This window comes from Dermochelys coriacea, chromosome 7, assembly GCF_009764565.3.
Source record: "Dermochelys coriacea isolate rDerCor1 chromosome 7, rDerCor1.pri.v4, whole genome shotgun sequence".
Lineage (NCBI taxonomy): Eukaryota > Metazoa > Chordata > Testudines > Dermochelyidae > Dermochelys > Dermochelys coriacea.
The window spans coordinates 30,452,847-30,466,149 of NC_050074.1; the positions used below are offsets into that span (position 1 = coordinate 30,452,847).

The following is a 13,303-nucleotide window of genomic DNA, read 5'->3' on the forward strand; positions in this document are numbered from 1 at the left end:
TCAATGTAAGCGCTAGCCCTACACTCTCTGGGAAAGACACCCCTGATCCTTGGGGCTTAGGAGGGAGAAATCAAGCCACAAGGAAAGGGCGGAGGGGAGGTTTCACGAGCTGGGGTGGCTGTTTTGTCCCCATTCCCATCTCTGGAGACACCAGCAGCTAATCACTGGGTTGACTCAGTGGTGCTCTGTCTGTTGGGGAAGGCGCCAGAGAGGGATGAGAGCAGCGGGGAGGGATGAGGCGATCTGGGCTCTGAGAATCAGGGGTTCGAGCCCAACCCAGGGACACAATAAAAACAAACCACATGGAGGTAAAATGCTTTTCTCTTTTTTTTTTAATAAATTTAAGAACCACCCCCTCCCCCCCAAATGCAGCAACTAAAACAAACTAAAAGGAAATGGGGCTACGAGTCATAATCTTCCTCCTCCTCATCCTGTGCTGGGGCAGGGGGTGCTGGCGCAGAGGGCATCATGGCAGGCAGGGCCGGTGGCATGGAGACAGGCATGGCCATGGTGGACTGTGGGGGGCAGGTGAAGTGCAAATATGGTGCTGGAGAGCTGGAGCCAGGGAGGAGAGAAGGAAGAAGGTTACTGTGGGGGAGGGGAGATCATCTACCCTGTATCCCTCACCCCAACCCTTAGCCCAATCAGATCCATGGGCCCTTCCAGTATCCCCACCCTGGATTAGACCCATCTAGTCTGGTAGTCACCCCCTCCATCAGTGCAACAAGCCCATCCAGCCTGGTATGCCCCTACCCCGTAACACAGTCCCCCAGGGGTCAGGCTCCATCTGATCATACTTACTGCTGTTAGGTTTCTAGTTATCACTACCCTTAAGTAGCTAATGCTCTGCTCTAACCACTAGATCCCACTCCCATCCCTGAATCAGGAATGGGACCCAGAAGCCTTCCCTCCCTCCCCCAGTCCAAGATCTAAGCACTAGGCAGCACTGCCCAGCCAGTCAGCACTACTGAGCTGGCAGGCCCTTTGGACCCTGACTGGACAGGCCCCGATTCGTACCTGGGGAAGTGGGCGGTGGGGCGGCTGGGGGGCGTGGACTGGGACGTCTCCTCCTCCCCATCGCTATCGCTGTCCTCAGAATCCTCCTGTGGGGGCAGGGTAAGCAGAGGGCTCAGCATGGAGACGGCACCATCTGAGGGACACAGTGACTGATGCTCCCCAGAGCTGGCCCCAAGGGAAACTGAAGCAGAGAGAGGGGAAGAGGACTCTCCCTGGGTTGGAATAGAACCCAAGAGTCCTGGATCTCAGCACCGCTCCCTGCTGTAACCACCAGACCCTACACCCCTCCTGGGATACCCAGCCCATAGATCATACAGGGAGGCAGCCAGGAGACGCAACCTCCAAAGACGGGGAGTGGACAGCATTCCATCTGTGCCCCATGGGGGACTACCCCTCTCACTCAGCTCCCCATGCACCTCAGCAAGGCTCAGCCAGAAGGGGGCACTGCTGCATGCAGGACGGAGCCTGCAGTCTGGGAGACACCTCCTGCCAGATTCACCTCCTGCTCGGAGTCCGTGCCTGACTGCTTCGGGTCCTTTCCTTTGCTGCCAGTGCCACCGTTCTTCCGCCCACTGCCCGGCTTCCGGCCCCTGTGTCCAGAGAGAGACCAAGGAGTCATTGGGGCACTGCCAGTAGATGGGGGTTCCAGCAGAGATTGGTGCAGAAGGAATCCCTTGACCGCATCCCAGAGTCACCCAGCCAGTCCCTGGACTCCACATCAGGGCTCCCTGGCCACACACCACCCCAATGCCTTTCAGCAACGCTTTGGGGTTCCACCTCCCAAGCTCCCAACCCAGCCACAGCGCTCCCCACTGGGACAGTCACCTATGACATGTCCCAGTCCCCCGCGGGACGCAACGGGGAAGAGATATTTAGGAATCGCTTTGCCACATCACTGTAGTGTAGGCATCTCTGGTGTAGGGCATGATGGCTGGGTAACAACACACAGCAACACGGCACAGATTCAGGGTAGGAAGCAAAGAGAAGCCCCACACCTAGTTCTGATGGCAGAGCGGGGGTTTTGGGAGGCAGAATGGGAATTGAGCTACGACACCGGAGTTCGTTCCCAGATTCTTAGTGAAGTGCGATAGCATCTATAGTGACCCCCATCTGTCCATGTCTTCCTGCAGCGCAGCACCCCCTAGTACTGTGCTGGGGCCAGCAGTGACTGAAAGGGGTCACATCTGGTACTGAGTCCCACCCCGCCCCCTGCAGCATGCTGGGTCATCAAGGCCAGCATTGGCTGTGAGGGGAGAGTGCTCTCTACTGAGCCCCGCCTCACTCCCAGGGCACACTGGGGCATCCATTGGCCAGCTCTGGCTGTACAGGAAGAGCACCCCCTACTGAGCCCCTGCCCCTCTCCCTGTAGCACAGCGCCTCCTACTGCCCACCTCCTGGAGACCTTCTCGCCCTCAGCGTGGTTATCCTCCATATCTCCCTGCATGTCAGGCACCGAGGCCACCAGATCCTTGAGGAAGTCGAACTGCTGCTCCAGCTCTATACACTGCTTCCTGCAGGGAGCGGAGAGCAGCTCAGACTCTGGGGGAGGGGACTGCAGCACCCCCACCCCCAGAAATCCTGGGGACCAGACCCCAAAGCCCCTATTGGCTTCCTGAGGGCTACTAGAGACCCCCATGGTGTATCCATCCCAGCTGGGGATGCAGTGTTTAAAGCTCCTCCTCCCCCTCCATAACAACACAATAATCACCATTACCTCCATGAGCCTCAGCCCTGCTCAGGATTAGTGCTTCACCCCCGCCTCCCACCCAGTTGAAAAGGGGGGAAACTGAGGCATAGAGGAGGAGAAGGGACTGTCCAGAAGTGCCACAGTGAGTTGGTGGCAAAGCGGGGAACCGAACCTAGGAGTCCTGGCTCCTAGCCCCCTGCTCCAAGAAAAGTGGGAGAGGTCTGTCCGTAGCGGGGCAGGTCTGCTTGTGGAGTAGATCTGGCATTTCCTTGCTCCAGTACTGCGGGGGTTAGGTCAGAAAGTCCCCAGCTGGACAGAAGCGGGGGGAATGTAGGTGGAAGTAGGGTACTTACAGGTGGGAGGTGGTCATGGTCTTGGCATTTCTGGATTGTGTCACCTGACAGGCCTTCCTGAGGAGCGACTCCAGGAAGAGCTCCAGCGCCCGGGCTAGGGCAAGCCAAGGGTTAAGGGAACTCAGCACTGGGATCAGAACAGAACACTGCTTGTACTAGGATCATTGTTCATGCGGATAGAACCCAAGAGTCCTGACTCCCAGCCATCCCCCATCCTGCTCTGAACCACTAGCCCTCCTCCCCTCCCAGTGGTGGGAATAGAACCAGAAGACCTGGCTCCCAGTCCCTCTCATCCCCCCAGTCTAAGACCACTCCCCTCCCAGAGCTAGGACAGAACCCAGGAGTTCTGACTCCCAGCCTCCTCCCGCCACTTGATGAGCTGCCTCTGATTCTCTGTCTAACCTGCTGTTGTAATTAGCCACCAGCCAGGGCATTGAAACCTACAGGATGATGAACCAAGCCTGACTGGGAGGGAGATCCCTCAGGACTGGCCAGACCACAAGGCAACAATTGGGGTTTCAGGAATGGGAGCTGGGCAACACAGCACTCCCCAGGATACATATAATGACAGGGACGGCAGCAGCCACCTTCCCAATCTCCTCATCTGTCTGCATGATCTTCTTGATCCGGGCCTGGAGGGAAGACAATAGTTAATATCAGGGGTGGGGTATCCCACCCTCCTATCAACATTCAGTGCCAGGAACATGGCTGTGTGGATCAGAGAGAGTGCCCCCTAGGCACCATAACTCATTCCCCATTCCCCTGAACCAGCCAGTCTGCTGCCCTAACAGCAAAAGGCCCCAGATCCCATTCCATGCCTCCTGGAACCACAGTCCCTGACCTAGGGCTAGATTTGTACTCCCAGGACCTCTGCTCTAACCACTAGACCCCACTCCTCTCAAGTGACTTTAGATCCCCGGACACAGGTGCCATGCACCTCTCCAATTTCTGCATTACACTGCCACCCCTTCCCTGGGTCATCCTTCCCTGCGTCTCCAGGGAGGTGATCGCTCCCGCGGGGGTTGACACAAGAGCAAAGCCTCCATGGGTCACTGGCTCCTCAGCCTGTGTGGTGACTAGGGGACCATGGGTGGTTGTCAGGCAGGGGCCAAGGCTGAGAACTGTCAATTTGTTCCATGCTTGCCCAACCCCCATGGGATATCACCTCTACCCAAGGGCACTGGTAGCCTCACACCAGAGCTATTCCCTGGCCCGATTATGGCTCTGTGTGCCCTCCTTGTGCCCTGTGGCTTAGCAGTGCAGCAGGGCCTCCCGTTTCCCCTCACAAGATAGTGTCCAGATTCGCGATCCACTCTTCCAGATGCAGAATCAACGCCCTTTCCTCCACTGGACTGGGTCGTGTCAAAACCAAAGAATGTTTGTGTCCATGTCACAGGGCAATAATATCCCCTACACGCAGCTAAGGGGCAAACCACAAGGTGTCAGCTGTCACAACCCAGGCATAAATTGTGAGGACCAAAGCTGAGCAAAAGCCATTGAAAACGACTCTGATCTGAGATTGGGAGCTTCCTTGTTGTGCTGGGCACTGTTCAGACCCCAACCTGAGATTAGGGGACCCCCATTGTGCCAGGTACTGCACAGATCCTGACCTGAGACTGGGGAGCTTCATTGTGCCAGGTACCACATGGACCCTGACCCAACGCTGGGGGCCCCCATTGTGCTGGGCACTGCATGGACCCTGACCCAAGTTCAGGCCCCTTGTTGCACCAAGCGCTTCACAGACACAGAGTGAAGCCGTCATTGTCCGACAGAGCTCACAGTCTAAGCAGAGGAAGTTTTATCCTCAGATTACAGATGGAGAAATTGAGGCACCAAGAGACATGTCTTGCCCAAAGTCACAGCCAGGCACTGAACACAGATCTCCAGCGCCATCCCGGTGCCTTAACCACAAAGTCTGAACCATAGCTTTGGGAACTGAAGGGAGATGGGGGCTAGATTCAGTGCTGCCAACTCTCATGATCTTACCATCAATTTCACAGTATAAATACCCAGCTTGTAGACTCAAGAGATGCAGGAAGAATCACAGGTTTTATTTAAAGCTTAACATTTTGACCCTAAAAAGCTCCTCCCCACCAGACCAAAAGGCAAATAAAATCCCACCCCCATTGATTTTTTTAATCATGTTTTTTAAGGGCCTGAGCCTGGATTTTTAATCATTTGAGCATGGCAAAGCAGATTTCAGTCATTTAGTGGGTGTGTGTGTCGGGGGGGGATGGGGAAGCTTCCCCATTTGGCATCAGGGACCCCAACCCAGGAAAGGAGGAAATGAAACTGACAGGGAAGAGAAGGTGAAACTGACCAGGATGCTTTCAGCTCCCATCCTACTCCAATGCTGAAGATGTGACACAGATAGAAAAGGCGTGCTTTGTGGTGTGAGTAGGCCCCACTGAATCCCAGGGGAAGAGGCCTATAAACAGTAAATCTATCCACTTCTTCCACAGTAGCAGCCCCCTCCTGCCATTCCAATAAGAACCTTTCGCCTTTTGATGGAGGCCCTCCGCCCTACAGTAGAGTCCCCAGGAAGGTGTGTCTGGAATTAACCCATTTTATGAAAGGGGGAGTAAAGGGAAGTGTCCCTTCCACCCTTACCAGGACAGCACAGATGGCAGTGCTGGGGCTAGAACCAAGGAGTCCTGGCTCTCATGCACCCTGCCTTCCCCCCCCACCCCTTCGGCTACGTTGTAACCCACTAGACCCCACTCCCCACCCAGAACCAGGAATAGAACCCAAGAATCCTAAGGCAAACCACAGTCCCACTGGACAGGAGAGTCTGAATGGCACACATTCCCCCTGTTGGCCCACCAGAGATGGTGTCCCAAAGAATAGGTGGGGGGAATTCGTCATCCTTTGTGGGAGGGGGAAAGAGAGTCTCTGGCTGAGGGAGGAAGTTCATAATGGTTAGGGGGTGTTCATGAAGAGCCAGACCCCATATGGGTTGGGGGCACTAACCAGAGAGGTCATGGGAAGGGAGATGAGACATCATCAGGGAGGGGATTCCCAGAGGATCCCTGAAAAGGTGGGAGATCAACATAATGAGGCCAGATCATAGGTGGAAGGGTCTTCAGAGGAAAGGGGCATCCTTGTGGGGATTACTAGTGGGTGGTATGAGGTGGAATCCCTATATGGGGCACTGGGGATCCCTGTAGGTGGAAGAGGGTAGTAGGAACATCCTTATGGGACAGCAGGGGAGTCCTATATTGGACGCACGCAGTAAAGGGAGAAGTGGATAGTACAAGTATGTCTCTGACAGGGGACCCTATAAAAGAGGAGGCAGCAGGAGTATCCCTATGGGGGAAGGAGACAATGTTGGACTAAGGCCAGTAAAGGGAGGCAGGGGAAGGAAGAGGAAGACTGGGCCTTGGGGGGATAGGTCCAGGCTTGGGGACAAAGGCCGGCCGGCCCGGGGTGCCGGGAGGGGGGGGGCGCGTGCTAGGCGGGACTGGGGGCGCCGGGAGGGGGCACGCACGCTAGGCCGGCCCGGGGGCTGGGGGCGCTAGGCCGGCCCGGGGGCTGGGCTGGGGGCGCCGGGGGGGGGGGCGCTAGGCCGGCCCGGGGGCTGGGGGCGCCGGGAGGGGGGGGGCGCTAGGCCGGCCCGGGGGCGCCGGGAGGGGGGGGGCGCTAGGCCGGCCCGGGGGCTGGGGGCGCCGGGAGGGGGGGGGCGCTAGGCCGGCCCGGGGGCTGGGCCGGGGGCGCCGGGAGGGGGGGGGGCGCTAGGCCGGGGGCGCCGGGAGGGGGGGGCGCGCTAGGCCGGCCCGGGGGCTGGGGGCGCTAGGCCAGCCCGGGGGCTGGGCTGGGAGCGCCGGGAGGGGGGGGCGCTAGGCCGGGGGCGCCGGGAGGGGGGGGCGCTAGGCCGGCCCGGGGGCTGGGGCTGGGGGCGCCGGGAGGGGGGGGGCGCGCTAGGCCGGCCCGGGGGCTGGGCCGGGGGCGCCGGGAGGGGGGGGCGCTAGGCCGGCCCGGGGGCTGGGGCTGGGGGCGCCGGGAGGGGGGGGGCGCGCTAGGCCGGCCCGGGGGCTGGGGGCGCCGGCAGGGGGGGGCGCTAGGCCGGCCCGGGGGCTGGGGGCGCCGGGAGGGGGGGGGGCGCGCTAGGCCGGCCCGGGGGCTGGGGGCGCCGGGAGGGGGAGGCGCTAGGCCGGCCCGGGGGCTGCAGCGGGGGCGCTAGGCCGGGCTGGAGTTCGGGGTGCCGGCCGGGGGGCTCGGGCCCGCACTCACCGGCGGGAAGCGCGCGTTGTATTTCTTTTTCTTGCTCGGCATCGCGGGGCTCGGGCTCCAGCAGCGGCAGCAGCGACCCCCGCCCGCCCCGCTCCACCCCGCCGCGCCGGCTCCCGGTGTCGCCTGCCGCCGAACCGGCCGCCAGGGTCCTAGCGCCGCCGGAACACGCCAGCGCCGGGCTGACTCCATCCATTGCCCTGCCCCCCCCGGACTCCTCCCTTTTCCAGCCGCCCTCCCGCGCAGGGGGCCCCCTCGTCCCTAGCACAGGTGCCACCCTGTGACTCTCCTTCGTTCCCGGTCTCCCCATCCCCGGCACTGGTGCCCCCTCCCACCGCATTTTCTCCGTTCTCCCCGGCCCGGGTCCTCCAGGGCCATCCCTTGTCTCCCCGCCTGCCTCAGGGTCCCCCTCCTCGCAGTGCAGGACCTGGGGGCCCACAACTCTGCTCTCTCTACCACCCACCAGGACTGGTGTCCTCTATCTGCTATTCCTCCTCTCCTCTCTTCTCTCTCTTCCTGCCCCCCAAGAAAAAGCAGATCTTACAGCCCCTCCTCCATGCTGGAGACGCCTGGGGTCCCCCATCCCGGAGGCCTTCCAAGAGCCGCCCAGTTCTTGAATCATGGGCTCCCTAGGAACGTTTGCTCCCAAGCAACTCCCCATCCCTGGAAGATGGAGGATCCCCACCACCAGGTTGACCCTTACCACCAGAGATGGGGGTCTATGAAGTCCCTGCGTCTTCCCCACTCCCCTATGGAGGGACTCAGGCAAGCCTCCTTTCCCTGAGCAGATAGATTGGGTCTGAGGTTCTCCTTACACCGTGGAGCACTAAGGATGGCAGAGGGACTGTGCTTTTGCACTGATGTACATGAGAACGGCCAAAGGCATCTTGTCTTCCAACACTGGCCAACACCAGGTGCCCCAGAGGGAATGTCCTTGGGGAGCGGTAGCTCAGTGCTTTGAGCATTGGCCTGCTAAACCCAGGGTTGTGAGTTCAATCCTTGAGGAGGCCATTTAGGGATCTGGAGCAAAAATTGGGGATTGGCGGGTTGGACTCGATGACCTCCTGAGGTCCCTTCCAACCCGGATATTCTATGACTGGCTCTTTCCCCTGCTCTCAGCCATGCGCCCTACCCCGCTAACATGGGAGCCCGGTATAAACAGTCCCTGTGTCCCATTCCAGAGGTGGCTGCATCTCATCACCCGGTGAGGCGTCCCTGTCTCATGGCCCCAGAGGGGGGTGAACACCCATTATTCCCCCAGAACACCGCTCAGGGTCAGACTACGGGCCCGCCGCTGGCTTGCGATGCCTTGCTCGACTTTCCGCCATGGGCCACCTCAAAACCAGCGGCGGCGTCTGGGCTGCAGCCCGGCCCCACGAGCCTGCGCACGCACAGGGACAGTGGGGCGCGCTGGAATCACACCCACAAACTGCAGGGCGGCGGGAGGAGGCTCAGGCTGGAGCGGATTGGTTGATTTGGCCACGCCCCCGTTCCTCAGCGAATCCGCTTCCGTACACTAGGTCCCGCCCCCTCCCTGGTTAGCCCCCTCCCCCCTGAGTCCTACTACATCCGGGTCTTTCATTTCGTCCCTTCTGGCTCTGCGTTTCCCCATCCGGGTTAGGCCGAGGCCCCGCCCCCGTTGTCGTTACCCCATGTGAGGCGGAGGGGGGGGGGCTGCAATATGGGGGCGGGCGGGAGCCGAGCGCGGGAAGGCGCCGGTGAGGCTGGGCGGGCTGTCGCGGGAGGGGCCCAGCGGCGCTGCGTGGGAAGGAGGGGGCGTGGCGTGGCGGGCGCGCGCGCGCGGGAGGGTGTCCCCTGCCGCCCTGTGCAGCCCTGGAGGGGCCCCGCGGGCTTTGCTCCGCGTTGGCTCGGAGTGAAAGGGGGGCTGGGTTCTCTTCCCAGCTTCTGGCAGGGATGGGCTCTGGTGGGCTAGAATCGGGGGGGGGGGCGGGACTCCGGGGTTCTCTTCCCAGCTCTGCTTCTGAGCTGCTGGGTGGGTGAGTCCCTTCCTCGTTCAGCATTGCAGTTTATCCCATCGGAAATAAAGAGGTTAATGAGACTAACTTCCACTGGCTCTCCCTAAAGCCCCTTGAGATGGGACATCTCTCATTCCGTACCCCCAGCAGCGTCTCCTGAGGGAAGAAGAGACACAATCCTCACATTGACATTGTGCTGTGACAATCTAGGGATCTTCAAGGTGGGGGAGTATGGCTAAGTGGTACGGGACAAGCCAATTCCAGTGCTCTTGGTCTGACAAAGGAACGGATGTTGCTGGCCTCAGTACATGAAGTGTTTGGGTCGTGCCCCCTGCCTTTCCCACTGTGTTGTGTGGGGAAGGGTCCCAGTATGGAAGTGGCCGAGTGCAGCTGACCTAGGACAAGTTTAAAAGACGCAGTGGGTGATCTGGAGTTTATACCCTGTTGGCATGGCTGTGTTTCTAACTGGGCTGTACAGATAATTTAGTGCGCTCTGCTCTCTGTCCACGGTGAGCCATGATTTTTCTTTAATAGGAAAGTCGAAGCAGCATCTTTGTGGGGCATGAACAGCAAGCAGCCTGCCAAGCACTGCCACGCGGATCCTCAGCTGGGTTTCCAGGTGGTCTTTACATTAGTGTTGCTCCTTCCAAGCCCTTGATTGCTCATCCTGCATTTGGATACCCGTCCTGCATTGTGTTCACTTCCCCGGAAGCCCACAAACAGGTAAATTATTCTGGTTCATGGATGGGAACTAATGCAACTAGTGGGCAAGAACCTTGTGGGATGGGCTATAGGGGACAGTCTTGCTGTGGGGGGGATGGGAGCTAATGGGAGGTCTCCATCCATAGTGAGCAGAGACCTGGAGGAGATGGGGCGTACTAATGGGAGTGGGGGAAATCTCTGTTCATTCTGGGCAGGGTCCTGGGAGATGGACTCTAGGGGTTGATTCTCTCCTGGGTCCTGCTGTGGAGATTAGGCTAGATGGTGCATCGTTGTGTTGCTTCCCATCTCCCTGACCCTTCCATCCTAGGTTCCACTCCTCCACAGGCCAGCGAGCGATGTCAGACCAGGATGATGGTGACGTGGGGAAGGGAGGGGCCTTCTCGGCCGAGCACCTGGCCGCTGAGTCCATGGCAGCCGACATGGATCCCTGGGTGGTGTTTGATGCGCGAAAGACCCCACGGGCCGAGTTCGAGGAGTGGCTGCAGACCTACCAGCCCTCGCGGGTGTCTCGTTTTGGGGACCCTGAGTGTTGCACTGAGCCTGTGGGCTGGATTGCCATCTACGGTCCAAACTACTGTCCAGAGTCAGGTGATGTGGTGGGGCTGCAGGAGGCCTGGGAGCGGCTCCAGATCAGTGGGCGCCATGTCACCTTCGACACTATCCGCGAACTGGCGCTCAACCACTGCGTCCTCACCGGCAAGTGGCTGATGCACCTGGACACCGGCTTCAAGGTGGACCATGCCTGGAGTGGCATTGCCCGCTCAGTGTTGGAGGGGCGCTTTGGGGTGGCTAAAGTCAGCCCCTGCTACCCCAACTCGGATCGCAAGCATGTCATCTGCATCTACACAGATGACTTCACCAATGAGGAGAAGGTGATGGATGCGGATGCTGCCATCCGGGGCACTGGCATCAAGTGCCTGCTCTCCTACAAGCCTGATGTCTACACCTACCTAGGCATCTACCGGGACAATCGCTGGCACCTCTGCCCCACCATCTACGAGAGCAAGTTTGACCTAGAGTGCATCCCCCGCCGCTCCCGCATCATCAACAAAGTCAGCAACACTGAGGTGACTTAGACTGGACCCCGCTCCCCATCTAGCAGTTCCTCCTTTCCCCTTTCCAATATGGGCAGTTGGCACCAATGCCTCCCAACTGTGCTCTGAAACTAACTGCATTTTGATTGGTCTGTTTGGTGTGGCCTGCACTTAGTCTCTCTCTTTCAAAGGACAGGTGCTCTGCTAATAACTGCAGCTAGCTGAGATCCTTAAGTAAATAGGGAGGAGCATTGGCTGCTGGGAGATGGAGTCTCTGCTGGTCACACCTCTGTTAAAGATGACAGTGGACTATCTTGCAGGATTCTCAGCCACATTTGGTACACTTGTGCATGATGCAGCACTGGCTATGCCGCTAGGTGTCTCTCTACTAATGAGGTTCTCCCTTTTTCCCTGGAAAGCCACCTCTGCTCCTCTGAGCTGCAGTTGCTTGGATAGAAGACTCAGGAGGTTCTTGTCATCAGCTGGCACTGTCCCTTTAAATTCCTAAAGCCCATGGGGTTTGCTGGTGCCACTCTGCATGCTTAACTCCTTCATGGTCTGTGTGCTACCATATAGCTGAGGGCTAGGGCTGTGGGTTCAACTCACCACAACCACCTTCCGGTGCCGCTTGTATGTTGAAAGCACCACGGCTCCCACCAGCCTGTCCTTTAGGAAAGCCTTTTCCCTGAGACACAGAGCTCACTTAGTAGAGGAGGCAATCCTGAGCTCTGCTCATACAGCAGCAGCTGGGTGATGTTTCCAACTGCCTTCTCACTAACTAGTTCTCTCTCTAGCCATTGCAGTCCCTCATTGGTGGGGAAAAAGCAGCCACATGAAAGAAGCCACAGTCAGGTCTGTGCAGGGCCCATTAAGGTGCCTGAGGGTGACAGGAGTAAGGCCATGGCTCTTGGAAAACAGGAGGAAGTAGTAAGTGTCCCACTGCCACCCACACTAAGTATTGTAGATCCTTCACTGGGCCTGTTCCCCATACAGCTCTCAGAACGTAGTATCTGTGCACACACATCTCTGGCTCTTCCTGCCCTGGAAAAGGGCTCTGTGTGAAGTCCCCTGAACAAAGCAGATTGTTTCTGTTAACCCCCCTTTTGGGGACATCTAACAACCAAAGGGGGTGTAGATACAGCACTGGAGCCCCTCTGCCTGCTTTAGGAGCTATGAATAGCTGCTGTCTCCTTGCCCAGAGGCCTGCTCTGCTCTATGGAAAGGTTGTCTTTAAAAGGCCTCTCCTGGGGCCTTGAGCATGTTGAATCCTGAACCTCTTTGGTGGGGAAGGGGAAGATGGAAGGAACCTTGGGGCTCCTGGGGATGACAGTGGAGCAAGGGATTGCTGAGGGGTTTGGGTCTTTCTTGCAGGATGTTTCTCCTAGCTGTTCAAGGGGTGTTTGAGCTGTAAACAGGATTAATAAAAACAACTCTCCACTGAATGGGGTTCTGTTTCTTGGGGTAAAGAGGCCACAACATCCTGGTGGGGCAGGTCCAATGCCAGCTGGGTGGCCCAAGTACCATTAGCATCCCTCCTTCTGTGCAAAGGGAGGGGCATGTCCTGTGTCCCTGCAAGTAGCTGCCCTCCTGCTGGAGAGGCAGAATTGGGGGAGGAGGGCCTTGCTGTGGGAATATGAAAGCTCTTCTCACACAGCCCTAGCCTCTTGCTTGATGACTGGGGTTAAGGCAGCCTGGTGCAGAAATGCCTCTGCAGGATAATGAGTGGGGGGGGAATCAAATAGGGAGTGCATGTGGGGTGTATGTGTGGGAGGAGGTACTGATTGTAATATATAGGCTGTACATTAGCCAGCAGGGGGCACCACCAGCATCCCCAATGATGGGCTGGAAGAGGGAGGAGCATGAGCTGACACCTAGTGGCTGGGAGTTACCCTGAATGGTGTGTTTGCATCCCCAGCCCAGCAGTCCTCACTTCTATCTCCCCAGCTACAGCTAGGACTAGAACCCAGGAGCCTTGATTCCCAATCCCACCACATCCTCTGAACAAGTAATGGCACCTCCAGGATGGCCCAATTAAGTACAAAAGTACCACAGCAACTGTGCTCTTTCCCCCACTCCCCCCCAACCATGCCTGTTACTAACTTGGGCTGGGGGGCTAAGTGGCATTAGGGTTGAAGCAGGGAGAGGGAACAGGGATCCCTATAGTTTCTTGGATTTCAGCTTTAAGCTCAACACTAGGCCAAGAGCCATCTCTGAATTCTTAGGGTCTAGAAGCTGGGGAAGAGACCCCCTACCCCAAAACCAGACCAACCCATCTTCCCTGAGCCA

The 13,303-nt window shown here is 58.5% G+C and overlaps 2 protein-coding genes across 8 annotated transcripts; one reads left to right on the plus strand and one right to left on the minus strand.

The window, feature by feature from the left end:
* Positions 1 to 314: 314 nt before the first annotated feature.
* Positions 315 to 7,435, minus strand: DRAP1 (DR1 associated protein 1). 3 transcript variants are annotated; one of them, XM_038411750.2, is made up of 7 exons: positions 7,288 to 7,434; positions 3,617 to 3,689; positions 3,058 to 3,151; positions 2,409 to 2,528; positions 1,517 to 1,607; positions 1,018 to 1,103; positions 315 to 555 (listed from the first exon to the last, which is right to left on the minus strand). In XM_038411750.2, exons 1-7 carry the CDS (start codon positions 7,327 to 7,329, stop codon positions 402 to 404), a joined length of 660 nt encoding a protein of 219 aa, XP_038267678.1. In that variant the 5' UTR covers positions 7,330 to 7,434; the 3' UTR covers positions 315 to 401. The 3 variants fall into 3 exon arrangements, with proteins under 3 accessions (XP_038267678.1, XP_038267681.1, XP_038267680.1); XM_038411753.2 differs by lacking the exon at positions 2,409 to 2,528 and having other exon boundaries at positions 7,288 to 7,435; XM_038411752.2 differs by lacking the exon at positions 1,018 to 1,103.
* Positions 7,436 to 8,821: 1,386 nt separating this feature from the next.
* Positions 8,822 to 12,459, plus strand: C7H11orf68 (chromosome 7 C11orf68 homolog). Of its 5 annotated transcripts, none has more exons than XM_038409646.2 (3): positions 8,822 to 9,002; positions 9,795 to 9,983; positions 10,291 to 12,459. In XM_038409646.2, the coding sequence occupies exon 3, from the start codon at positions 10,319 to 10,321 to the stop codon at positions 11,057 to 11,059; it is 741 nt and encodes a 246-aa protein (XP_038265574.1). In that variant the 5' UTR covers positions 8,822 to 9,002; positions 9,795 to 9,983; positions 10,291 to 10,318; the 3' UTR covers positions 11,060 to 12,459. The 5 variants fall into 5 exon arrangements, with proteins under 5 accessions (XP_038265574.1, XP_038265575.1, XP_043375480.1 ...); XM_038409647.2 differs by having other exon boundaries at positions 8,832 to 8,938; XM_043519545.1 differs by having other exon boundaries at positions 8,850 to 8,900.
* Positions 12,460 to 13,303: the final 844 nt, after the last annotated feature.

Coding starts and splice junctions, on each gene's coding strand:
- C7H11orf68 (XM_038409646.2), top strand. CDS start 10,319: ATGTCAGACCAGGATGATGGTGACGTGGGGAAGGGAGGGGCCTTCTCG.
- DRAP1 (XM_038411750.2), bottom strand. CDS start 7,329: ATGCCGAGCAAGAAAAAGAAATACAACGCGCGCTTCCCGCCG. Junction 2,529..3,057: donor ACCATGACCACCTCCCACCT/GTAAGTACCCTA, acceptor CGCTCCCTGCAG/GAAGCAGTGTATAGAGCTGG. Junction 1,608..2,408: donor GGCGAGAAGGTCTCCAGGAG/GTGGGCAGTAGG, acceptor CTCTGGACACAG/GGGCCGGAAGCCGGGCAGTG.